Genomic DNA, 25,557 nt, shown 5'->3' with positions numbered 1-25,557 from the left:
GCACAGCACACATGTGAATGTGAGAGGACAGCTTGAAGGAGTCAGTTCCCTCCTTACCATGTGGGTCTCAGAGACTGAACTCAAGCTGACAGGCTTGCAGACAGGTGTCATTACCCAATGACCTGTCTCACTAGCCTCTCATTTATATGCCGACCACTTTGTGCATTTTTACAATGGATGTTTTACCTTCATAAGTTTAATTGAACATTAATCCTTTTGTGTGAGGGCAGGTGCATGTGAACTATCCTCAGGGGCTATCCCCCTTATTTTTTGAGACTGGGTCTTTCACTGAGACCTGGACCTCCCACATTAGGCTATGCTGGCTGGCCAAAGGGGCTCAGAGACTCACCGGTCTCTGCTTCTCCAGTGCTGGGATTGAAGTGCACACCACCATGCCTTGCCAGGCTTTTGATATTATTATGGGGGGGGGTTATGGGACTCAAACTCAGGTCCTCACATTTGTACATCAAACATTTAACCAACAGACATGGCCCCACAACCACATTACTACTTAATTATGTACAAAGGCTTTGTCAAGCACACTTGAATGAAGATAATCAATGCCAATAAATTAAGAACTGAAGATAACATATCATGTACCTAATCACTTTCTGAGGCAACTTTTATATTGAAGTAATTTGCTGTCTCTGAATTCCCAAACTCTCTTACAGGTGATGTGACTGTGCCAAAGTTGACCCTGCTGACTTTCCCTTTATGACTCTCCCACCTGCTTCACTCTGCTAAACAGAATGACCTTCCCATAAGACCACGCTGATGAACAATGATGCTCTAATTTAGGGACTACTAACTGATTTAAGTCCACAGATACATTTATGTATACAATATTCTTAAAAGATTCAGTTAATTGTCAATTAAGGAGTTTCCCCGTTAAAAATGCAAGTTTCTGGCTTCTCTTGAGAAGTCAAACTTTAGGGACCAGAATGACAGCTTAGAGTCCTTGTTGCTTTTGCAGAGGACCCAAATTTGCTCCCCACCCACGCACATACATAGTGGCTTGCAACTTTAACTCTGGTTCCAAGGTATTCAATGCCCTCTTCTGGCCTCCACTGGAACTGCATGCAATGTAGTGCTCTTACATAACATTCAGGCAAACCATTCATACACATAAAATAAAAATGTAAAGAGAAGTCAAAATTTAACTCCACGCAGCTTCCCATTAATTTGTGAGAGCAACAGGCCACACCTAAGCAGCGGGTATCCTCCTGAACAGGGAAGGTGTGCTCCAGCTCACTGGACAAGCCTCACCACACAAATGTCTCTCCTACTCTTACATAAATTCCATTTTGTTGTCATTTCTCTGTACAGTGGAGTTAGGAACAGCATGAAATTTTTCCAGTACACACTGTTATAGCAAAAGTAGGAATTTTGTTGTTGTTTGTTTGTTTATTTTGAGGGTTTTGTTGGGTTTTTTGTTTTGTTTTGTTGTTGTTGTTGTTGTTGTTGTTGCTGTTGTTGCTGCTGCTGCTGCTGCTGTTGTTTTTGGTTTTTCGAGTCAAGGTGTCTCTCTGTAGCCTTGGCTGCCCTGGACTCTCATTGTAGACCAGGATGGCCTCAAACTCACAGAGATCCACCTGCCTCTGCAAAGCAGGAATATTAAACAGAATAAAAGGGTCATATATTTGCAGGGGTAAAATAAGTGCATTTCTTTGTTGAATTTTAAAAAAAAATTGAAACAAAAATAGATTTTAAAAAAAAAGGTTTCAAACAGCCAGGCATTGTGGCACATGCCTATACTCCCAGCACTCAGGAAGGCAGAGGCAAGGTGTCCATGCTCCCATAAGTAAAACTAAACACATCAGTTCACAAATAAAAGTAAGAACATGAAAGGAAAGAGAGATAAACTGGAAAGAGGAAGGGGTTCAGTAGGAGTGGAAGGGGAACAAGATAAGGTCATAAGGGGTGACTATGATAAGAATGTATCAGATACATGTATATAAAATATAATGACACTCACTGGGTATAATCAATATGCTAATCAATCATGTTTAAAGTTCTGGATGCTGGTTGAAAACTATGTGAATAGATCCAATACCCTGAAATTTTATGTGTACTTTATAACAATCACCACAAACAAAAATAAGAATAAAAATGTCTGGGTTCCCCTAACCTAATTCATAATCTCCCTGTTTGGTCTTTGTCTTGGCATCAATTCATGAAAATGCTCTAGTTAGTTCTATTCTGGTTTTCAACTGGACTCATCAAGAAAGTATAGCCTACCGTTATCAAAGAGCAAACCTCCAGGATCATTAATGGGTACTGTGATCATTAAGTAAAAAGTTATATCTATATCAAGAGAATATATAACACAATGTACTTTGCTTCTGTACATTATGTGCTAGGATCATACAAGTAGCATGGCCATAAAAGTAGTTACGTTCAATTATTAGGTATTGAGATATATGTATGTTATCAGAATTTCACCCCATGAATTACTTGCTAATTGCAAAAGGAAAAAAAAGTTTACCTTTTACAACAGCGAGATATGACTAAGTCGGCAATCTCTACACTGCTTAATGTGCTGGAACCAAACATGTACCTCTTGCCTTGATACAAAAGGGTTAGAATAAATATAATAAAGCCAATGGTCTCAAATTTCAGGCGAGAGAGGAGCAAGCCAAAGACCACACGAAAACTATCCTCATCTCATAAATAGGTGCATTCTTAATATAGTCTAGGTCTTAAGTATTAGGTTCATTTTTTTCAGAGTTAATTATTATATATATGCAAGTTTTGCCTACATGTATGTCTATACATCACATGTGTGCTTGGTACCTGCAAAAGTCAAAAGAGGACATTGATTCCCATGGAACTGGAGCTATGGACAGTTGTAAGCTGTCATATGAGAGCTAGCAACCCAACTGTGTCCTTTTTTTGTTTTGTTTTGTTTTTGTTTTTTGAGAATAGGGTTCTCTGTGTAGCCCTGGCTGTTCTGGAACTAACACACACACACACACACTCTCTCTCTCTCTCTCTCTCTCTCTCTCTCTCTCTCTCTCTCTCTCTCTCTCTCTCTCTCTCTCTCTCTCTGTGTGTGTGTGTGTGTGTGTATGTGTGTGTGTATGTGTGTGTGTGTAGATCAGGCTGGTCTTGAATTCACAGAGATCCTCCTGAGTGCTGAAATTAAAAGTGTGCATAGCAAGTGTTCTTAACCACTGAGCCACCTCTCCCGCCCATTAAGCATTGTCAGTTTTCTTACATTTGACAGTAGTATTATCACAAAGAATCTTGTTCTTTTTCTAAATTTTATTTTATTATTTTTCTTACTTATATGTATGTGTATGAGAGAGTATGTGCACATGAGTGTAGCTACCTGTGTTATATGCAGCCCAAACTTGGGTCCTCTGCAAAAGCTATCTTTGCTCTTAAGTGCTGAGCCACCTCTCCATCGTCTTTTTTTTTTTTTTTTTTTTTTTTTTAAATAAAATCCACTTGGACTTGAGTTTTGTGTATGGTGACAAATAGGGGTCTAATTGCATTTCTCTACATGTAGACATCCAGTTAGACCAGCACCATTTGTTGAAGATGCTGTCGTTTTTCCATTGAATGGATTTGGTTTCTTTGTCAAAAAATCAAGTGACCAAATGTGTGTGGATTCATATCTTGGTCTTCAGTTAGATTCCATTGATCCACTAGCCTATTGCTGTGCCAGTACTATGCTGTTTTAATTACTGTTGCTCTATAGTACAGCTTGAGTTCAGGTATGGAGATTCCTCCAGAGGATCTTTTATTGTATAGGATTGTTTTTGCTATTCTGGGCTTTTTGTTTCTCCATATGAAGTTGAGAATTGTTCTTTCAATATCTTCAAAATATTTTGTAGGTATTCTGAGAGGGATTGCATTGAATCTGTAAATTGCTTTTGGTAAGATGGCCATTTTTACTATGTTAATTCTCCCGATCCACGAACAAGGTAGATCCCACCATCTTCTGATGTCATTTTCAATCTCTTTCTTCAGAGATTTAAAGTTTTTTTCAAATAGGTCCTTCATTTGCTTGGTAAGGATTATTCCTAGATAATTTATATTGCTTGTGTCTAACGTGAAGGGAGTAATTTTCCTAATTTCTTCCTCTGCCTGTTTGTCATTTGTATATAGGAAAGCTACTGACTTTTTTGAGTTTATTTTGTATCCTGCCAATTTGCTGAAGGTGTTTATCAGCTGTAGGAGTTCTCTGGTGGAATTTTGAGGGTCACTTATGTACACTATCATATCATCTGCAAATAGGGATAATTTGACTTCTTCCTTTCCCATTTGGATCCTCTTGATCTCCTTTTGATGTCTTATTGCTCTGGCTAGAACTTCAAGAACTATATTGAAGAGATATGGGGAAAGTGGGCAGCCTTGTCTGGTCCCCAAACACATAGGCACAGGAGACAACTTCCTGAACAGAACACCAACAGCCCAGGCCTTAACGTCAACAATTAATAAATGGGAACTCATGAGGCTGAGAAGCTTCTGTAAGGCAGGTGACACTGTCAAGAGAAAAAAGCGACAGCATACAGACTGGGAAAAGATCTTCACCAACCCTTCATCTGACAAAGGTCTAATATCCAAAATATATAAAGAACTCAAGAAATTAAACACCACCAAACCAAATAACCCAATTGAGAAATGGGGCTCAGAACTAAACAGAGAATTCTCAACAGAGGAATATCAAATGGCCGAGAAACACTTAAAGAAATGCTTGACATCCTTAGCCATCAGAGAAATGCAAATCAAAACGACACTGAGATTCCATCTTACACCCATCAGAATGGCTAAGATCAATAACTCAACTGACACCACATGCTGGCCAGGATGTGGAGAAAGAGGAACACTCCTTCATTGCTGGTGGGAATGCAAACTAGTACAACCACTTTGGAAATCTATCTGGCACTTTCTCAGAAAACTGGGAATAAGGCTTCCTCAAGACCCAGCTATTCCACTCCTTGGAATATACCCAGAAGATGCACTACCACACAACAGAGACATATTCTCAACCATGTTCATAGCTGCCTTATTCATAATAGCCAGAACATGGAAACAGCCTACGTGTCCCTCAGTAGAAGAATGGATAAAAAAACTGTGGTACATTTACACTATGGAATACTACTCATCTATTCAAAACAAGGAATTCCTGAAATTTGTGGACAAATGGATTGAACTAGAAATGATCATAATGAGTGAGTTCACCCAGAAGCAAAAAGAGTTAAATGGTATATACTCACTTATATCGAGACACTAGTCCAAGAGGTATGTCCCCATGAAAAACTTTACCTACCAGGAAAGTGGGTCAGAGGGGAGGACATCCTATTGAGACTTTAGGTGTGAGAAGCCTGGGAGAATGAGGAAATAGAAGGATCCAGAGGGTCCTGGAAAACTACAGGCAGGTCTGGGCCCTGGGGTCCTCCTCAAACTATGGCACCAGCCAAGGAAAATATAGGCAGTAAACTTCGAACCCCTACCCAGACTAGCCGATGGACAGGACATTCTCCACCGTTAAGTGGAGAAGGAGATCTGACTTTCACACAAACTCTGGTGCCCCATATTTGACCATGTCCCTTGGATGGGGACACCTGGTGGCACTCAGAGGAAGGATAATAGGTCACCAAGAAGAGACTCCATACCCTATGAGCATATACAGGGGGAGAATGTCCCCCTCAGTCACAGACATAGGGGAGGGGAATGCGGGGGAAGCGGGAGGGAGGGAGGAATGGGAGGATACAAGGGATGGGATAACAACTGAGATGTAATATGAATAAATTAATAATAAAAAAATAAAATGGAAAAAAAAGAAAAAGAAAATCATTCATATTACATTTCAATTGCTATTCCATCCCATGCATCCTCCCATTCCTCTCTCCCTCCCGCTTTCACCCCATTCCCCTTCCCTATGACGGTAACTGAGGGGGACCTCCTCCCCCTGAATATGATGCTAGGGTATCAAGTCTCTTCTTGGTAGTCTGCTATCCTTCCTCTGAGTGCCATCAGGCCTCCCCATCAAGGGCACATGGCCAAATATGGGACAGCAGAGTTCGTGTGAAAGTCAGTCCCCACTCTCCATTTAACTGTGGAGAATGTCCTGTCCATTGGCTAGATCTGAGTAGGGGTTTGATGCTGACTGCATGTATTGCCTTGGTTGGTGCCATAGATTGAGCAGAACCCCTGGGCCCAGATTCACCTATCATAGTGTTCTTCTTGTAGGTTTCTAGGACCCTCTGGATCCTTCTATTTACCCATCTCCTATATTTCTCTCACCTAGAGTCCCAACAGGATGTTCTTACCTCTATCCCACTTTCCTGGTAAGTGAAGACTTTCGTGGGACATGCCCCTTGGGCTAGTGTCCAGTTATAAGTGAGTATATACCATTTGAGTCTCTCTGTTTCTGGGTTAGCTCACTCATTATGATCATTTCTAGTTCAATCCATTTGTCCACAAATTTCAGGAATTCCTTGTTTTTAATAGCTGATCTGTATTCCATAGTGTAAATGTACCACAGTTTCTTTATCCATTCTTCTACTGAGGGACACTTAGGCTGTTTCCATGTTCTGGCTATTATGAATAAGGCTGCTATGAACATGGTTGAGCAAAGTTTCTTGTTGTGTGCTGGAGCATCTTCTCGGCATATTCCAAGGAGTGGAATAGCTGGGTCTTGAGGAAGCCCTATTCCCATTTTTCTGAGATAGCACCAGATAGATTTCCAAAGTGGCTGTACTAGTTTGCATTCCCACAAGCAATGAAGGAGTGTTCTCCTTTCTCCACATCCTTGCCAGCATGTGGTGTCACTTGAGTTTTTGATATTAGCCATTCTGATGAGTGTAAGATGGAATCTCAGAGTTGTTTTGATTTGCATTTCCCTGATGACTAAGGAGGTTGAGCATTTCTTTAAGGGTTTCTCAGCCATTTGATATTCCTCTGTTGAGAATTCTCTGTTTAGTTCCAAGTTCCATTTCTCAATTGGGTTATTCGGTTTGGTTTGGTGGTGTTTAATTTCTTGAGTTCTTTATATATTTTGGATATTAGACCTTTGTCAGATGTAGGGTTGGTGAAGATCTTTTCCCAGTCTGTAGGCTGTCGCTTTGTTCTCTTGACAGTGTCTCCAGCCTTCTCTCTATCTTCTTCTCATGAGACACATGGTGAAATGTTTAGGAACTTTCATAACGCCTACAACATACTAGTATTTTGCTTAGCAAAGTAATGTGTGTGTTTATGTACTCGGAGACAGATCAAGTAACTATGGCAAAATTATCAGTAGTCTAATCCAGATCATGTGTGCTCATAATTCAATTCTTTCAGCTCTATTTTGCTTGAGGTTTTAAAATAAGTATTCGCTGTAAAAAAAAATTATAAAGACAGAAAATGACAAAGTTTTTTATCCTATTCTATGCTCGTTCTCTCCCTCCCGCCCCCCTGAATAGTCTAATAGTCTTACTTGCTGTTAGAATAATTCAGTGGTCACAACAGATTAAAAAGTTATCCAATAACCTATTGTGGTGGCATATGCCTCTAATCCTAGCTCTCAGAAGACAGAGGCAGTGGGAGCTCAGTGAGTTTGAGGTCAAAGCCAGCCAGGACTACATAGTAAGATCCAGTCTCAAAAAGAAAAGTTACTGCAGAATAAGTCAGGTACAGTGGAACAGACTTCACTTCTCAGCACTCAAGAGACAGAAGCAGGAGGATCACAAGTTCAAGACCATCCTGGACTACTTACTAAACCTTGTCTCAAAACAAAACAAAAATAAAAACAAATATTATAATAATAAAGCAAAAGGCAAAATATAAAGACTAGAAAGAAGATAATGACAAAATGTTCAAACTGATTATTTCTAAGTTGTGGAGTAGAGGAATTTTTCCTCATATTTTTTTTAAGTTTTATCAATATTTTATTGTACATCTCACTTTGTAAGGTTAAAAAAAAGTTATATTCTTTGAGCATAAGCACTACAGAGACCATCATAGACAAACATAACTATGTTTAATTTAAAACTGACAAAAACTATATTGAAATAATTAACTCACTGGGACGTTTAGGAAAACAAAATGGCTCTCTCAATACATTTTTCTCACACATACAACCCAAGCCAATATGTATAGAAATCAGAACTAGTGGTAAGTTTTTGGTCCTTTCATGAGTGGCAAGGAGCTTCTTACCTTATTTGGAGTTATAAGTCACAATCTCATGACTTAATATGAAATTTCAAGTAAAGACTATAATAAAACACCAGTAACCAAGTACTCACTCTCCATAGTCCCCTGGTCCCTTCTTGCTGGTATATATCAATGAAGCTGCCAATCATGCTCCCTTGGAACAAACTTCCTTGAGCCTGCATTCGAATCTAAACAGAAAGAAGTGATTATCTTATTTTGACAGACAAAACCCAAATGAGATAGTTCACTCCTTTAAAATTAAGGAAAATGTAGGGCTGGAGAGATGGCTCAGTGGTTAAGAGCACTGGCTGCTCTTCTAGAGGTCCTGAGTTCAATTCTCAGAAACTACATGGTGGTTCACAACCATTTATAATGCAATCTGATGCCCTCTTCTGGTGGGCAGATGTTCATGCAGACAGAGCACTGTATACATAATAAATAAATAAATCTTTAAAAAACTAAGGAAAATATTTTTTGGAATTATTTTTAAAAATCTGCTATAATGATGAAATTAATTAACTGTACACAAATATAACATAATAGAATATATTTGACATATAGAATATAGCAAAGTATATTCTATAAAGATTTTCATTAGACCTCATATTCCCCATACTAAATCTATCATCTCTGGAGTTGGACAATAACAAGTATTCAGTTAAATCTAACTAGTTTGAGCCAGGCGTAGTTGCACAAGCCTTTAATCCCAGCACTCAGGACAGGCGGATCTCTGTGAATTTGAGGCCAGCCTGGTCTACAGAGCAAGTTCCAGGACAGTCAAGGCTACATAGTAAAACCTTATTTGGGGCTGGAGAGATGGCTGAGCGGGTTAAGAGCACCACCTGCTCTTCCAGAGGTCCTGAGTTCAATTCCCATCAACCACATGGTGGCTCACAACCATCTATAACATGATCTGATGCCCTCTTCTAGCATGCAGGTATACATGCATATAAAGCAATGATTATGCATTAAAATTTTTTAAATTTTAAAAAAAGACCTTGTTTGGGGGAAAATATGTACTAGCCAGATGGTGGTGCAGACCTTTAATCCTAGCACTCAGGAGGCAGAGACAGGTGGATCTCTGAGTTTAAGGCCAGCCAGGGACTACACAGAGAAACCCTGTCTCAAAACAACAACAACAACAACAAAAAAAAAAAAAACCCAGAAAAATATGTAATTAGTCTAGTAAAAATTTAGGTATGACTCAAATGCTAAAAAACAATAGCAACAGCATATTGGTTACATAAATGATGACAGATTCACTTAATAGAATACAATGGAGCCATAACATTTCCCCTAAAATACTTGTAGGCTTTAGAAGGTGTTAAAAATTGATTGCTAGCCAGGTGTAGTGGCCCACGCCTTTAATCCCAGCACTCGGGAGGCAGAGGCAGGTGGATCACTGTGAGTTCAAGGACAGCCTGGTCTACAAAGCGAGTCCAGGACAGCCAGGACTGTTACACAGAGAAACCCTGTGTCAGAAAAAAAGAAAGAAACACAAATTCATTCTGACGCCACTTGAAGGGAAGAATACAAAGCAAGAAATCTTGAAGTTGATTCCCTAAAACTGCACAGGCTTTGTGGTGGCTTGAATAGGAATGACTCCCCATAGACACATGTGTTTGAATTCATGGCCATAGGGAGTGGCACTATTAGGAGGTGTGGCCTTGTTGGAGGAAGTGTGTCTCTGTGGAGACAGGCTTTGAGATCTCATATGCTCAAGCTACGCCAGTGGGATACACTGTCTCCTGCTGCTGCCTGCGGATCATATGCTCAAGCTACGCCAGTGGGATACACTGTCTCCTGCTGCTGCCTGCGGATCATATGCTCAAGCTACGCCAGTGGGATACACTGTCTCCTGCTGCTGCCTGCGGATCATATGCTCAAGCTACGCCAGTGGGATACACTGTCTCCTGCTGCTGCCTGCGGATCATATGCTCAAGCTACGCCAGTGGGATACACTGTCTCCTGCTGCTGCCTGCGGATCAAGATGTAGAACTCTCAGCTCCTTCTCCAGCACCTGCCGGAATTGTCATGCTTCCCACCATAACAATAATGAACTGAACCCCTGAAACCGTAAGGCAGCCACAAATTAAATGTTTTCCTTTATAAGAGTTGCCTGAGTCATGGTGCCTCTTCACAGCAATGGAAACCCTAGACAGCCCTGAAAATATCCTAGAGAACACCGTAAATCCTAGGCTAAAAACCCAATGAATTAATGCATATCACATTAACCTATTTTTGAACATCTACTATGAAGCATGATGTTAAACAAATTTACATATATTGTCTCTCATTCTTAACAACTTTATGCTATAAGCACTGCATTATCTTCATCTCAAAACAAGGAACAAATGAGAGGTCACATAGTTCAGAGATTAAGAATCTGAACTCAGCCAGGAGGTGGCGGTACACACCCTTAATCCCAGCACTTGGGAGACAGTTGAAGACAGATCTCTGAGTTCGAGGCCAGCCTGGTCTCCAGAGCTAGTTCCAGGACAGCGAAGACTATACAAAGGAACCTTGTCTGTGGGAGAAGAGGAATCTGAACCAGCATCTGAATTAAAGTTTGCAGTCTTTCCCCTTACATAACAGACGTCTCTTACCTTTAGAACATCAGTGGGATTGGCTATAGTAGAGGAAATCACTCCTGAGACTACCCCACAGATCATATTAATTAGGAGAGTTTCATCTGTGAAAATGCAAAATAAATAAATAAATAAGTAAGTAAGTAAGTAAGTAAGTAAATAAATAAATAAAGGTTCATTGTATTAAGTACTGGGTGCTGTGCTGAGTGTAGCTGAGCTATAAAGGAAATCCTTTCCGGAGAGCTAACTTAAAAACGAACTTCAAGGTTTATCAAAGTAAAGACTCTCAAATATTTGTAGACCATCCCAAATCAGTACAAAGTATATACAAATTATAAACTATAGACCACTATCTCCTTAAAAATATTATTTTTAAGGTGGTAAAATACATCATATTCTTCTACATAATTGTCAGTATACTACATATATTAGAATGTAGTATTTCCTTTTCAACCACTTCAAACATATAATGGATCTTTTTTTTAAAAAAATTGAGATTATAACTGCAACATTTCTCCCTTCCCTGTCTTCCCCCTAAGCTCTCCCATATATCCTTCCCCACTTTCCTTCAAATTCATGGCCTCTTTTTTCACTAATTTTTATTGCATGCATATATATATATATATATCCCTAAATATAACCTGTTTGGCCCATATAATGGTACTTGTATGTATGTTTTCAGGGCTGACCATTTGGCATAGGACAACCAGTTGGTATGCTCTTCCCTGGGGAGGACCACCTCACCTGCTCCCACCTTGCCCATAGTTCTTTGTGTCGGGTAGAAGCCTTATGGGCTTTTCCATGTCCAGTCCGGCATATCAGTTGATGACATTCTTGCTCAATGGTTAAGTCTTTTTTATAGATAATCAACTTTAAAGACTTAATAACCGGATGTTTAAAAACATGATCTTATGGATAATAAATTTATCTAAATATTAACTTTGAATTGCTTTATAGGTCTCTCAGCCTCCATTTATGTATGGAAGGCTTCTGGTGTCAAATATGAAAAAGTAGTATAATCCCTGGTGTTGGGTTATGAACAGAGAGACTTACACATGCTACGCCAGCATTCTGCTACTGAGTCATAACCCCAGGGGTCCAAAAGAAATTATTTAGAACTAAATCCTCTCAACTAGAAACAAGGAGAGAGAGATACAACAGAACATACTGCTCTACAGGGAAAACCTAATCTTCTCCTCATGTAAAGCCTATAAATAGAAAATTAGTAAATCAACGGGAGTAATCTATGAAAAGAAAACATTTTCAGGAGAGATGAAAGGGAATCCTTGAGGATGCCCAAAGAGGCTCTAGAAAATGCTGATTTAGAATGATAAAATGCTTCAAGAAATACTGCTGACACGAAGTCTCTCCTGCTTTCCCAACCATCTGGCAACACCAGGCCTACAATGAAACACCCATCATGCAAATGTCAGCCTGAAATGGAGAAACATACAGCAACTCTGCATGTGGGTAAGGTGGCCAGAGGTACATCAGAACCCAGACTGTAACCAACTAAAATATATCTACCTACCAAAAGCTTATCAAAATTAGCATTGAGAAAATGCCTTCAAGTTCTCTAGCTGATGGAGAGAGCATTCACTTTCAGAACATGGCTGTTCTAGGCTTCAAGGATGACAATACTTTTGGTTTTTTGTTTTTTTTAACTTTTTTGGTTTTGTTGTTTTTGAGAAAGGGTTTCTCTGTGTAGCCTTGGCTGTCCTGGACTTGCTTTGTAGACCAGGATGGCCTCAAACTCAGAGCAATCCACCTGCCTCTGCCTCCTGAGGTCTGGGATTAAAGGCATGTGCCACTATGCCCAGCTACGATTATTATTTTTAATCCAGGTGTGGTGGCATACACCTTTAATCCCAGCACTGGGGAGGCAGGGGCAGGTGGATATCTGAATTTGAGGGCAGCCTGGTCTACAGAGAGAGTTTGAGGACATCCAGGGGCTACACAGAGAAACCCTTCTTGAAAAACAAAAACAAAAACAAAAAAAAGAATTATTTTTTTCAGGAAGACTATATATCATGGCACATGTATGGAGGTCAGAGTTCAACTTTGTGGAATGCATTCACTCCCTTCCATCTTTGCATAGGTTCTAGACATCAAACTCAGGCAGTCACATCTGCATGGAACTTACCCACCAGCCATCTAGCCACCCTAGAAGGGAGTTAGCCCAAGTCAATACAAGCTTAGTTTTATGCCTGCACTCACTGTCTTTCATTCCCTGGCATCATTAGATAAGCATTTCACACTAAGCACGGTTTCAACAATTCCTTTGAGGAGAACCTCAAAAGAGAGCTGAGCATACTGACCTTCCAAACGTTCTACAAATAATCGCTTCAAGCTTTGATAAATACCAATTTTGATGGTGCCATATGATGCCTGTCTTAGTAAAGCAGGGGCAATTCTGCCCCCCCCCAAAAAAAGAGAGAGAAAAATAAAGAAAAGTTAATTTTATTTAACACACATTTGTAGAGCTCACAATTCTTTTATCTATTATCTATATCTTTCCAAGCGATAATAAGCATTTTTCTTTTTAATATAGTTTATTAATTTATTCATATTACATCTCAATTGTTATCCCATCCCTTGTATCCTCCCATTCCTCCTTCCCTCCCATTTTATCACCCATGAAAAACTGACAAAGACAGTTCACATCCCAGGTCATAAAACAAATGTCAACACAGTTACAAGTGAAACTATACAGGATGTATTCTCTGACCATAGTGGAAGAAAACTAGAAGCTAAAAGGAGGATGTTCAAACGCTTAGAAATCAAACAATGCACATCTAAACAACAGATGGCTTAGAGAAAGCTGCAAAAAAAATGTAATGTATAGTCCTGAGTGAAATTTCAAATACATCCTATAAAATACATGGGATAATAACAATTAAAGAAAAAGACGCCATGAATGCGACCAAGAACAAACAGATACATGGGTATGGGTTGATGGAGAAAGGGAAGAAGGAAATTATATAATTATATGATAATTTTTAAATATTAAAAAATATTTGAGATACAGCCAGGCTTCGCAGTACAGTTCTGCAATCCCAGCAGCTACTTGCTGGCTAAGGTAGGAGGAGGAGGAGTTCCAGGACCTGTTTAAACTAGGGTGAGGAAAAGGCAAGCCTGAGCAGCTTAATGTGACCCTCTCCTAATATAAGAAGTAAAAAGAGAAGAGTAGGGAGCTCACTTACATACCATGTGTTAGGCTCTGGGCTCAATCACCAATATTAGGAAACAATAGAGGGGAAGTGGGGGAAGAAGGAAAGAATATGTAGCAGAAGCATAGCTGAGAATAATTTACAGTCAAATGCTTACACTAAAAGAGTAAACTCCCCAGAGGCCAACCTCTAGCTCTGTGAAGAATTAATTCTTGCTATTCATATTTTTTGGTTGTGAGCCTAGCCTTTAACAGCTGAGCCATCTCTCCAGCCCAATTCCTGCTATTTATAAACCACCAAGTATATGGTACTTGGTTACAGTGACCCAAACTAACAGTACTAACATTTTACAAATTAAAATCGAATTCATAGTTTTCTTTTTTTTTCAGACATTATTTACTTTTCTTTCACCTATATGGATGGGTGTTTTGCCTACTAGTCTGTCTGTATACTAGGGGCATGCAGTGCCCAAGGAGGCCAGAGGAGAGCTCAAGATCTTCTGGAACTGGAGATAGAGGCAGCTGTTAGTCACCATGTGAAAAGCAGCCAGTGCTCTGCCCTACTGACCCATGTCTCCAGCCCCATGGAATTCATCATTCTAGTAAAGTTCAAAAAGTAGTCATTCCAAGCCCAGAAAAATGCACTGAAGAGTGCCACAAACATTGAAGAACTAACATTACTCTTACACAATCTCTCCAGAAGATAGAAGACAGAATGTTTCCCAAATCATTTTAGCTAACATTACCTTGATAGAAAAAACCCAACAAAGATAGGCAAATAAAAACCACAGACCCAAGGCTGGAGAGATGCTCAGAGGTTAAGAGCACTGGCTGCTCTTCCAGAAGTCCTGCATTCAATTCCCATCAACCACATGGTGGCTCACAACCATCTATAATGAGATCTGGTGCCCTCTTCTGGCCTGCATGTATGCATGTGGGACAAAGTACTCATATATTAAAAAACATAATTTTTATATTAAAAAATGTAATTTTTTAAAGGAACATTTAAAAATCACAGACCTGTATCACTCATGAATTTAGATGCAAAATCCTTTAGAAAAGATGAACAAATTGAATATAGCAATAGTAAAAGTTAGATAATATTACCCACACCTCATAGATTTTTTTTAAATCAACCTTTATTTCCTAACAATTGCAGATACATCTTTAACCCGATCAAAAAGTAGGCGATAGCACCAAGATCTCGACCTACTTAAATTCTGCTTAAACTGAAGATGTTCTCACTCATGCCTCCTTTGAGATTCCTCCAAATTACAGAACTATACTTTAGGAGATATAAATAGAAGTAAAGCAACAGCTCAAATGGTTAGGATTGAAGAAGGGGGAAAAAACTGAATGGCTAAATATGTACACTTCTGACTCTAGTACTTGTAACAGGAAAAGCAAATCTTGAGATTATCTATGCTAATGAGAGAAAAAGGTGAAAGAGACGATCCATGAATGACTCACTTCTGCATGAAGATCTGTTTTTGTTGTGGTGGTTGTTGTTTTCTCCAAGAAAACTACACTTTACGTAAGCCCAACACAGAAGACTGGCAAAATTGATTTTCATCCTCTCAGCAATCCTGGTAGCCTAGACTTAGGATGGCTAGGGAATCAACAGCAGGTGAGCCACAAACTGAACAATAAATTGTAAACTGATGAGTAATTAAAAGGTGGTGAAAAAAGATGATTCTTAGCTGGGCACGGTGGCACATGCCTATAATCCCAGCACTCAGGAGACAGAGGCAGACAGATCTCTATGAGTTCAACGCCAGCCTGGTCTACAAAGCGAGTCCAGGACAGCCAACACTACACAGAGAAACCCTGTCTAAAAAAAGAAAGAAAAAAAGAAAAAACAAACAAACAAAAAACACCAGGTGATTCTCTTTCTCTTATTCTTCATTACTATTTACAATGCCAGAATAGATACCCTGTCTTGAAAAACCAAAGAAAGAAAGAAAGAAAAAAGATGCCAGAATAATGGTTTTTCTTCACAAAGGAAATTTTAAAGGAAACTAGTGTTTGTCAAATCAAGAAAATTGTCACAAGAATGTATCCAGCTAACTGGTGCTGCTTTGCAATATCCATCGATGAGTCCCAGGAAGCCAAGAAATAAAGCTTATGCTACAACAACGGTAGTATCCACCTTTGCATTTATTATGGATAGCTAGATGAATGCAAAAACAAAAGCTCAAAACTTACAAGCAGATGAAATACACAAAAGCCCATCAATACAGAACTGCAGGCTGAAATGGTGAGCGTGAAGGGTGTTAACCATTCTGCAGATGGAACCTGTGCTCTCTTTTTAAAAACTCCTGCTCATAGTATAGAGAAGGAAGCCAGTCTTACCCTGAATACAACGCCAAGATCCCTTCTTCTTTATAGATCCGGAACAAGGCATGAAACATCCCTCTATATTTTATTTCTTTGAAACGAACATCAATGCTCTGGCCTTGGACTTGCAGCCGTGTTTTAGTAAGATCCACAGGGAAAGTGCCTATGGAAGAACACACTCCTAAGTGTTTACAATGAACCCAGTTACGTTTTTGCTAAATACAAGCTAATGACAATATTGGAAATATAAGACAGAGTCATTTTCATAATACATTGGGTGTCTACTGCACAATCACCGCTAGAGGACAAAGGCTGTAAGTGAAGTGAAATGCACTAGCCTTTCTAGGAAGCACAACTTGCCACACAGTATACCTGACACTGTGACATAGAAAATGCTTGAGGATAGACAATAATATGCTCTTTTCCTCCCATCCTCTCCTAACTCAAGTCTCCCTAACTCTCCCTCATAAAATCTCCCCATGTTTTCACAAGCATAGGAAAGCATGGGATTGCTGCTTCAGATGTTCTCATATGCCATTACAATTGTGTGTGTGTGTGTGTGTGTGTGTGTGTGTGTGTGTGTGTGTGTGTGTGTGTTTACAACTTCCTAATATTATGAGAGGAAAATGACAAAGTCTCACTTGGTTCTACTCACCATGGTGCCTTGGATGGTTCAGGACTAATACCAGCAGAGTACTCAGGCCATTTTTTTTTTTTTTTTTTTTTTTTTTTTTTTTTTTGGTTTTTCGAGACAAGGTTTCTCTGTGTAGCCTTGGCGGTCCTAGACTTGCTTTGTAGACCAGGCTGGCCTCGAACTCACAGCAATCCGCCTGCCTCTGCCTCCCGAGTGCTGGGATTAAAGGCCTACACCACCACGCCCGGCTGGGACATTCATTTTTTAAGCTGTGCTTTATTTATTTGTGTGCATGTGTGTGTGTGTGTGTGTGTGTTTGTGTACATTTGCCACAGTTCATGTGTGGAGGTCAGTGGACACCTCCAGGAATCAGTTTGGTCCTTCAACCACATGAGTCCCATGCATCAAACTCAGAGCTATCAAGCTTGGTAGCATGAATATTTACCTGTTGAGCCATCTTGTTGCCCCTAGCAGGATTCTTCACTAAAACTCCCTTTTCTTATGTCAGCACATAAAAGTGGTTATGGTATGAACTAAATGGGGTTTAAGAGAGATGTAAAGATCTAAAACTAATAAACTCTTTTACGTGTGTAGTTCTGGACTTTTGTGACCTGCATAGTATAAGACCAGAGCATTTAACGAGAAAGTCAACAAACACTGCTGGATTCTAAGCACTGAGGAATCATTTAGGAAAAAGAAGACTCTGAAAAGTGAAAAGTCACAATCTAAAAATATTTCAAAATTAAACAGAGATGACTCTTGTTTGATCTTGTTTGCTTCTAAAATGGAAGAGATGTTTGCAAAAATAAAAAAAAGAAGCCTGGATAAGAAGAAAATTATAACCTTAGCATTAACGAAAGATCATTAGTACAGGAATACACAGAAACCACTATCATATACAGTCCTTTATGATAATGCATGTTTGGATTTAAAAATTAACAAATCACAGCTGGACATGGTGGCGCACATCTTTAATCCCAGCACGCAGGAGGTAGAGGCAAGCGGATTGCTGTGTGTTCGAGGCCAGCCTGGTCTACAAAGTGAGGCCAGACAGCCAAGGCTACACAGAGAAACTCTGTCTTGGAAAAAAGTCACTAAACTATCAAAAAAGTTTAAAATTTGACTTATTAACCTCATTCTTCATATCATTACTAATACCCTCTCAGAAATATTACTTGATAGCTATGCAACAATAATTTTTGGGTTTTGTTTTTATTTATTTGGTTTGGTTTGGGTTGGGTTGTTTGGTTGGTGAGTTGTTGTTTGATTGGTTGGTTTGGGGGCTTTTTTTCAAGACAGGGTTTCTCTGTGTAGCCTTAGCTGTCCTAGACTCACTTTGTAGACCAAGCTGGTCTTGAACTCACAAAGATTATTCATCTGCCTCTGACTCCCTGAGTACTGGGATCACAGGCATATGCCACCACGCCTGGCTGCAACAATAATTTTTTTAAAGATAACAATACTTTCCCCACCTCTAGTTTTCTCCAAAAATAACTGGTACCATACATAACCATCTGTGGAACAAAACTCAGATTTGTGGGTTGGCTTTTTTTTTTTTTTTTTTTTTTTCAGATTCTTACCGAACTCGGCAACAATAGAGGCAAGGCCGCCATACACAAAAGGTTTCCAGTTCAGACCAGACATCTCATGGCTTAAAGTGGAACTTTTCTGATGCTAAAAATAAATATGAATCAGAATAGGGCACAAGAGTGAAGAGAGCATTTGTTAACACTTGATTATATGATTTAAATCAACAAAACTGGCAAATCAAACAAATGTAGAGGGAAAAAAAACACCATGTGGGATGAGACAAAATGGAGTCTTGTTTTTTTGTGCTGGATGATCCAGAATTCATTCTTTAATGTCATTCTGTAGGGTAGGTGTACAATCACTTAAACCACCAACATGTGCCCTTCATTCCCTCTAATTTTACACTCTTGCCCACCCGAAGAAGCTCCAGTCCATCCAGCACACCCATTTCTGACATTCAACTGGACAATCATGAGTCAGGGAAACTGGAACTCAAGTTACATAGGCTGAGGCATCTTATAAAAGCAGTTCATGGCATTCAGTTAGCTTGATTCAGGCACTAAGTACATGATCCCACCACTACCCCAATCTTCTCAGCCCTCTCAGCTCGCCACTGAAATTTTGCATCTCAGTTCCAGGAACTGAGCTGGGTATACCCCAAACCAGCTACTCAGTGAGACCCAGGCTGAGCTAAGCAGCAATTTGCCTTGCTTTCTGGCTCCTGGAGAAATGACAACAAGGTGGATAGATCACACTTCTGACATTGAGCACCATCCACCCAGTGATCTCCTCGGCTCTCCCCCTGGACTTTAAAAACACATCCAAGTACTAGTCTTCTTTTTATGTTCTAATTCTTTAATTATGTATTTCTGTTACCACCCCTTTTTTGCTCCTTCCCCCATCAACTCTGTCTTAGACCTGTTATCTTCAGAATCCTCAGTTTGGCCAGGCGGTGGTAGCGCCTACCTTTAATCCCAGCAATCAGGAGGGAATCTCCTAGTCTGAGGTCAGCCTGGTCTATAGAAAGCCTGTTTTGGGAGGTGGGAGGTTGGGGGGCGGCATAGAACTAAAGTGTTATTCTTTTTCTGCCACTCTCATCTCCTTCACTTTTGGATTTTTTTTTCCCACAGCTCTAGCATCTAGGCAAATACCTGTCAAACTAACATGTACCAGAATCATCTAATATACCTAAAAGATGTATTAAAACGTGGACTGCTGAGCCTTGCCCTGAGAGTTTCTGATAGGTAGTTTAAGTCTTGCCCTGTGAATCTGCAAGTTCTCAAATACCGATGCTTCCTCCTTTCAAAACTATTATTGTAGGCATAATCTGCTACATCTTGGTCCACTTGGAAATACTACTTTTTCTTAACAGCATTTCAGATTTTCTTGAATTCTTTCTTTTTCAGAACTGAAAAGTATGCATACTTCCCGATTTCCAAAGGATTTACAGTCAAAAAGGAACACTCTGAAATCGGATCATCTAAAGTCAAACCGTGGCTCCAGATTCAGATCCTGACTATTACTTATTAGTTGTAGCTCTGGGAAAGTTATTCAATCTTTCTCTGCCTCCATTTTCTGAAAACAACAATAAAAAATGTATGTAATAGGGTTGTTGTATATAAATAAATAGCATATCTAACACCTAGAAAAAGCTGTGAAACTTTGCTCAATGAGTTAGTTAATTATCACTACTACATGGTTGAATGTACATCGTAATAGCACCTGTTGACCGTGTTCCCATTGCCAGTTTGCATTAGCACCTTAGAGCCACGTCTGCGCTTAGAGGGAACAGGACATTTATTTATTATACAAAAGTAATTGTCTGTAAGAAAGCAAAGAGCAATTTTCTAGAGAAGCTAGCAAGCACGCAGATAAATGTCTTAGTTACATAGTACAAAAATAAATGTGGACACTTCCTTTCAAACAATACCTATTTCATGGGTGAGAGATGCCCCTATCAGAGGGCAGCTCATTAAAACACTAGAAGAACAAAGTAGGATCTGACAGGAGACACAGGACTGATGGCATACCTCCTGAGTTGACAACACAAACCAGCCACAGTGGCACATGCCTGTAATGCCAGCACTTGGGAAGCAGAGTGAGGAGGATCAATAGTTCAAAGTCATCCTTTGCTACACAGGGAGTTTGAGACCAGCCTGGGTTACATAAGATCCTGTCTCCCTGATGTCAAAGTAAGAGATTCTCCTAAATAGCCTTTGATATTTCAGATGTCTGCTATGCTTCTGCCCCAAAATTCCCCTTTACAACTTTATGTGGCCTTTTTCAGTACGAGGGGCAGGGGGTGGGGGACTCTACCACAACTTTAGTTCCTACTACTTAATGTTTTAAACCTATTTAGCATTGTACCACTCTTTTCTGTATGCCTGCTGGCCACAGAGGCCAGAAGAAGGTGCTTGATCCCTTGGAACTGGTTAGAGATGGTTGTGAGCAGCCATGTGGGTGCTGGGACTTGACCCTGGATCCTTTCTAAGAACAGCAAATATTCTTTCCTGCTCCCCTTTGATTTTTTGAGGCAGGGTTTCTCTGTGTAGCCCTGGCTGTCCTAGACTCGCTTTATAGACCAGGCTGCCCTAGAACTCACAGTGATCTGCCTGCATCTGCCTCCTGAGTTGTGGGATTAAAGGCGTGCGCCACCATGCCTGGCTACAGCTAATACTCTTAGCAGTTGAGCCATCTCTCCGGTCCCCTACTGAATCCTGGAATAAGGAAAATGTGCTTAGGGTACAGGAGCAATAATGAATCACTGGCCAGAGTGGTGGCACATGCCTTTAATGCCAGCACTCAGGAGGCAGAGGCAGACGGATCGCTGTGAGTTCTAGGCCAGCTTTGTCTACAGAGTGAACTCCAGGACAGACAAGGCTACACAGAGAAACCCTGTCTCAAAAATAATAATAATAATAATAATCCGTCACTGAAAGTTGGGGACAGAGTCAGACTAGGAAGCAGAGAGATCATCCACTGGCTCTTAGGTCAGGTAGCCCAGGGGTGCCCCCATGAAGTGTTCAGTAAATGTACATTTAGTGTCATTTAAATGGCTATTAAATCATTATCCCTGGAGCACTAACAAATCGCCTTTCTTATATAAAATGATAACGGTAGTGGGTAGTTGAAAATATTTAGTGTCTTTATTTGGTAAAGGAAGAATATGGATCTTTATTTATATCCCTTTCACCATACTTTCATTTAAGGTACGTTAGCCCATAAGATTATACAAGCCTGTAGATGGTTGACCAAGATTAACACTGTCTCTTATACTAGCTTCTCAGTCACACTGGATAGTCAAATCTTTCACTCTAATATTAGAAATGAAAGTCACGAGAGAAATTCTCTATCATCTTTGATTAGACTTTATACTGCCCTTCCTCACACTAGAACAACTTGGAGGCCGACTGAATAAATGTATTTCCCCCAAAAGGAGCCCTTCAAATATTTAGAGTCAGTTTTGTGTTCCTACGCTTTCTCGTTCTCAGGCTAAATAGTCCCAATCATTTTCTTCATCCTATATGTTATAAATACTTATTTATTTAGTTATTTATTAATTATACAGTATTCTGCCTTCATGGGTGCTTGCAGGCCAGAAGAGGACACCAGATCTCATTATAGATGGTTGTGAGCCACCATGTGGTTGCTGGGAATTGAACTCAGGACCTTTGGAAGAGGAGCCAGCACTCTTTACCTCTGAGCCATCTCTCCAGCCCCTATTCTATATGTTTTAATTCACTTACTATAGCTGAAAACTTCTGTTTCTCTTGAGAGGAGGCATATTACACAACTGAAATATTAAAATTCCAGCAAAAACCAGTCTTTTATATAATGCTGTATCCATGCATGTAAGTTATGCCCCAGCTACTCCACAACCATGCATTTTTTTTTTAAGAAATCTTTCTTCAACATCTTAAATTTAGGCATAAAATAATGACTAGGGTGAGGTTTATTCTCCAGTTGTCCTGTCTCTTCCTCTCTTAAATAGGTAAGAGTCCCTAAAAGGTACAATATTCCACAAGACTTTTTATAAACCTCATAGCAGCTAATATAGAATGATTACAAACATATCAAAGAGTTGACTGTCTTATCTATGCGGCCTGTATATAAGCAATTACAGAGGAAGCCACAAGTCATCTGCTGTATCTGGACAATGCTACACACCCTATACAACACTCTCCTGATTTCCAGATCCCCTACGAACAAACCCTTGCCTCATTTTTTGTTGCAGAGAATTGCTTTGTTAAGTATACGAAGTTCTCATAACGTTATTTTGACTCGTGGAGGCTAACCTCAGTTTTGGGTGAAAGGACAAAAGACATATTTATTTAACAATATAAATATAGCACCCTAAATATTTTTAATATATGAAATCTGTCTTCAGAATTTACACATCCATTAATAAGATCTGATGATGTTACTCTTGACAGCCTAACAAGTAATAATAAAATATCCTAGAATCCATGTTATATAGTCCCTACACTTACTTCAAAGTCTGGTCAGGAAATTCTGGGTGACCTTCTTGGTTTCTCCTTTAAGAAAGAGTAGGTATTAGAGATTCTTGTGTTCAGAAAATAGCAATAGGGAGCCTAAAACTATGTGTTGAAGGCACACTAAATACTCAAACCTGCAATGTGCTCTGTATATAATTGGCCATGGTTTTAAACTCACAGCTGGGTGTGCTGGTATATGCCTTTGAATCCAGCACCTGAGAGGCAGAAGCAGGTGGATCTGTGAGTCTGAGGCCAGCCAATCTATATGGTGAGACCCTGTCTCAAAAACCAAAAATAAAGCACTCGGGAGGCAGAGGCAGGGGGATCACTGTGAGTTTGAGGCCAGCCTGGTCTACAAAGCAAGTCCGGGACAGCCAAGGCTACACAGAGAAACCCTGTCTTGGAAAACAAAACAAAAATCCCAAAAATCAATTCACAGCAATATATTCTAACATAGACAGAATTTGCCATTCCACCTGTCTTTCCTGGACAATCATCTGGTAGGAGAAATTAAATAGTTTGTTCGAGAAAACTTAAAGTATTAAACTAAATAGTAATCTATAAGAGTAAGATGAGCACAAAAAAAAAAAGAAACCAATCGGTATGTGTGTGAACAATTTGCAAAAGCTGTTGGAAGTGAGAGAACTTGAATTGGGTTTTGACAGAGCAGACTGGATAGAAGCAGATAAGTAAGGCGTCAGGGAGTGGTGAACAGGACACATAAAGGCAAATGAGCAAACACAATCATGTGGAAGTAGGCATCGATATGGTTTGTACGGAGACAGAAACGAAGGGCCCCAACAGAACACACAATACACTTGTTGGCCGAAACAAATCAAAGGAGTAGATTCTACTGAGAGGCTTGAAAACAAGGTCTTGGTGGAGGACTAGTTCTATGAATAGGCAAGTGAAGTAAGGTAATAGCTTATTTTAATTAGCTACCGTGGATTGCAAACAGAAGAGGTAGGGAACAGCTCAGGAGCATGTGAAATAGGCAGAAAAGGCCGCTCACTAGCTATGAGGTTAAACCGCTGAAATGGAGACAAAACATACTTTATGATACAAATGAAAAGGAGGAAAGAGTTCAAGTCTACTCTAAGCATCTCTAGGGTTTGGGCAAGTTAACACTGGTAGGAAATTATAAACGTCTCAGCTACTACCTTGTCTGAGAAACAAAATTTATGTTGAGAATAGCTATGATCCCAATCAAGTAACTGAACTGCATTTTAATAGATGCCTCCAATGCCTCAACCTCAAGAGTGACAGGGGCGACAGAAAGTGATGGGGAGAATCTTTCAACAGCATCCCTCACACTGATACAATGGAGGTGTTTGCTTACTCCGCTTACAATCACTGCCGCCGTTGCAAACTTCACCCTTAGAAAAATTAGGATTATTCCGGGAAAGATACCCATTCACCCTCTGGGTAGCAGGATCTTGCCAGTTCCTCAGCTGTCAGAGCGAGTTCGTAGAGAGAAGGGAGGCGCCTGAAGGAGGCGGCCTCCCGAGGGGGTCGAGGAAGCAGGGCTCAATCGAAGAAGTAAAGCCACCGGTGCCAGAACAGTGAAAGACAGGGAAGGGACTCAGCTGAGGGGAGAGAGAGATCAAAGGACCGTTAAGCCCCTCCCAGGCTGGGAACCAAGCCAGCCCGGCCCCGCGCGGCCTGGCCCGGCCCAGCCCCACTCCCCAACCTGGAAGTCCAGGAGCTCCCCCTCACCTGCTCAAGCCCATCAGACGACTGGGAAGCGAAGGCTCCCACTGTAGGAAACGCCACCGCAGCGCCAACCCGGAAGCATTGAAACCAACGGAAGTAACCAAGATGTCGCCTCGGCAACAGTGGCGCAGCCATCCTAACTCCGCCCCCTCCTTGCCTGAAAAGGAAGGCGCGAATGGACAGGAACTATTAGGTTCAAAATGCCAGAGTCCAGAAGGCTGTGCAAAAGGTCGGGAGCCACCCACTTGCCTTGCAGGAGGCTTCCGGAGAGGAAGCTAAGGCATGAGAATGTGGCAGCTTCTGCTGCTAAGGTGCTCACGGAGATAGGGCAGAGGCGGCGCCTTGTCACCCACCCACCTGGAGCTTACCAAAGAGAGCAGATGCTCTGCTTAGCCTTAAAAATGCGAGACCGTGGGAGTGTCATCACGTGGAGGGGTGGGGTGGGGCAAAGATAAACGTGGGAGGAATTTTTTTCTTGCTTTGTTTTTTTTTGGTGGGGGGGTCGAGACAAGGTTTTTCAGCCATGGCTGTCCTGGAGCGCACTTTGTAAACAAGGCTGGTCTCGAACTTACAGAGATCCGTCTGCCTCTGCCTCCCCAAGTTACAGGCGCCACCGTACCTGGCTTGGGAGGATTTCTTTTGTTTTGTTTTTCGAGACAGGTTTATAGGTACAAAACTACCCAGCTTTTATATGAGTATGGCGCATGTGAACTCAGGTACTCATACTTGTGTACCGTAATGATGAGCTGACTCCCTAGCCCCAACTTTCAGAGATTTTTGCTTAACACTTTAAAGCTGTCTTGTGGTTTTTCCATTAGTCTTTTGAACTATTTCTTTTTTTTTTCTTTCTTTCTTTTTTTTTAATTTATTCTTGTTACATCTCAATGTTTATGCCATCCCTTGTATCCTCCCCCATGACATTCCCTCCCCCCCCCCCCCCATTTT

General features: G+C 40.4%; 1 protein-coding gene across 4 annotated transcripts in view; it reads right to left on the bottom strand.

The window, feature by feature from the left end:
* Positions 1-24,754, bottom strand: part of Slc25a14 (solute carrier family 25 member 14) — a 40,612-nt gene extending 15,858 nt beyond the window's left edge. The window contains exons 1-7 of one of the 4 annotated variants that reach the window (XM_051141431.1): positions 24,616-24,754; positions 24,239-24,485; positions 18,454-18,547; positions 16,255-16,402; positions 13,052-13,146; positions 10,752-10,837; positions 8,238-8,333 (exon numbers count right to left, since the gene is read on the bottom strand). In XM_051141431.1, coding sequence (XP_050997388.1) covers positions 8,238-8,333; positions 10,752-10,837; positions 13,052-13,146; positions 16,255-16,402; positions 18,454-18,547; positions 24,239-24,313 — 594 coding nt within the window. In that variant the 5' untranslated portion in view covers positions 24,314-24,485; positions 24,616-24,754. Of the gene's footprint in view, positions 1-8,237; positions 8,334-10,751; positions 10,838-13,051; positions 13,147-16,254; positions 16,403-18,453; positions 18,548-22,893; positions 22,939-24,238; positions 24,486-24,615 lie in introns of those variants that run through there. The other 3 variants (XM_051141432.1, XM_051141430.1, XM_051141433.1) reach the window with 3 other exon arrangements.
* Between the last annotated feature and the right edge of the window lie 803 nt (positions 24,755-25,557).

Source organism: Acomys russatus, chromosome X (genome assembly GCF_903995435.1).
Source record: "Acomys russatus chromosome X, mAcoRus1.1, whole genome shotgun sequence".
NCBI lineage: Eukaryota > Metazoa > Chordata > Mammalia > Rodentia > Muridae > Acomys > Acomys russatus.
The sequence above is the reverse complement of the archived record's forward strand: the minus strand, read 5'-3'. Positions and strand labels throughout refer to the sequence as shown.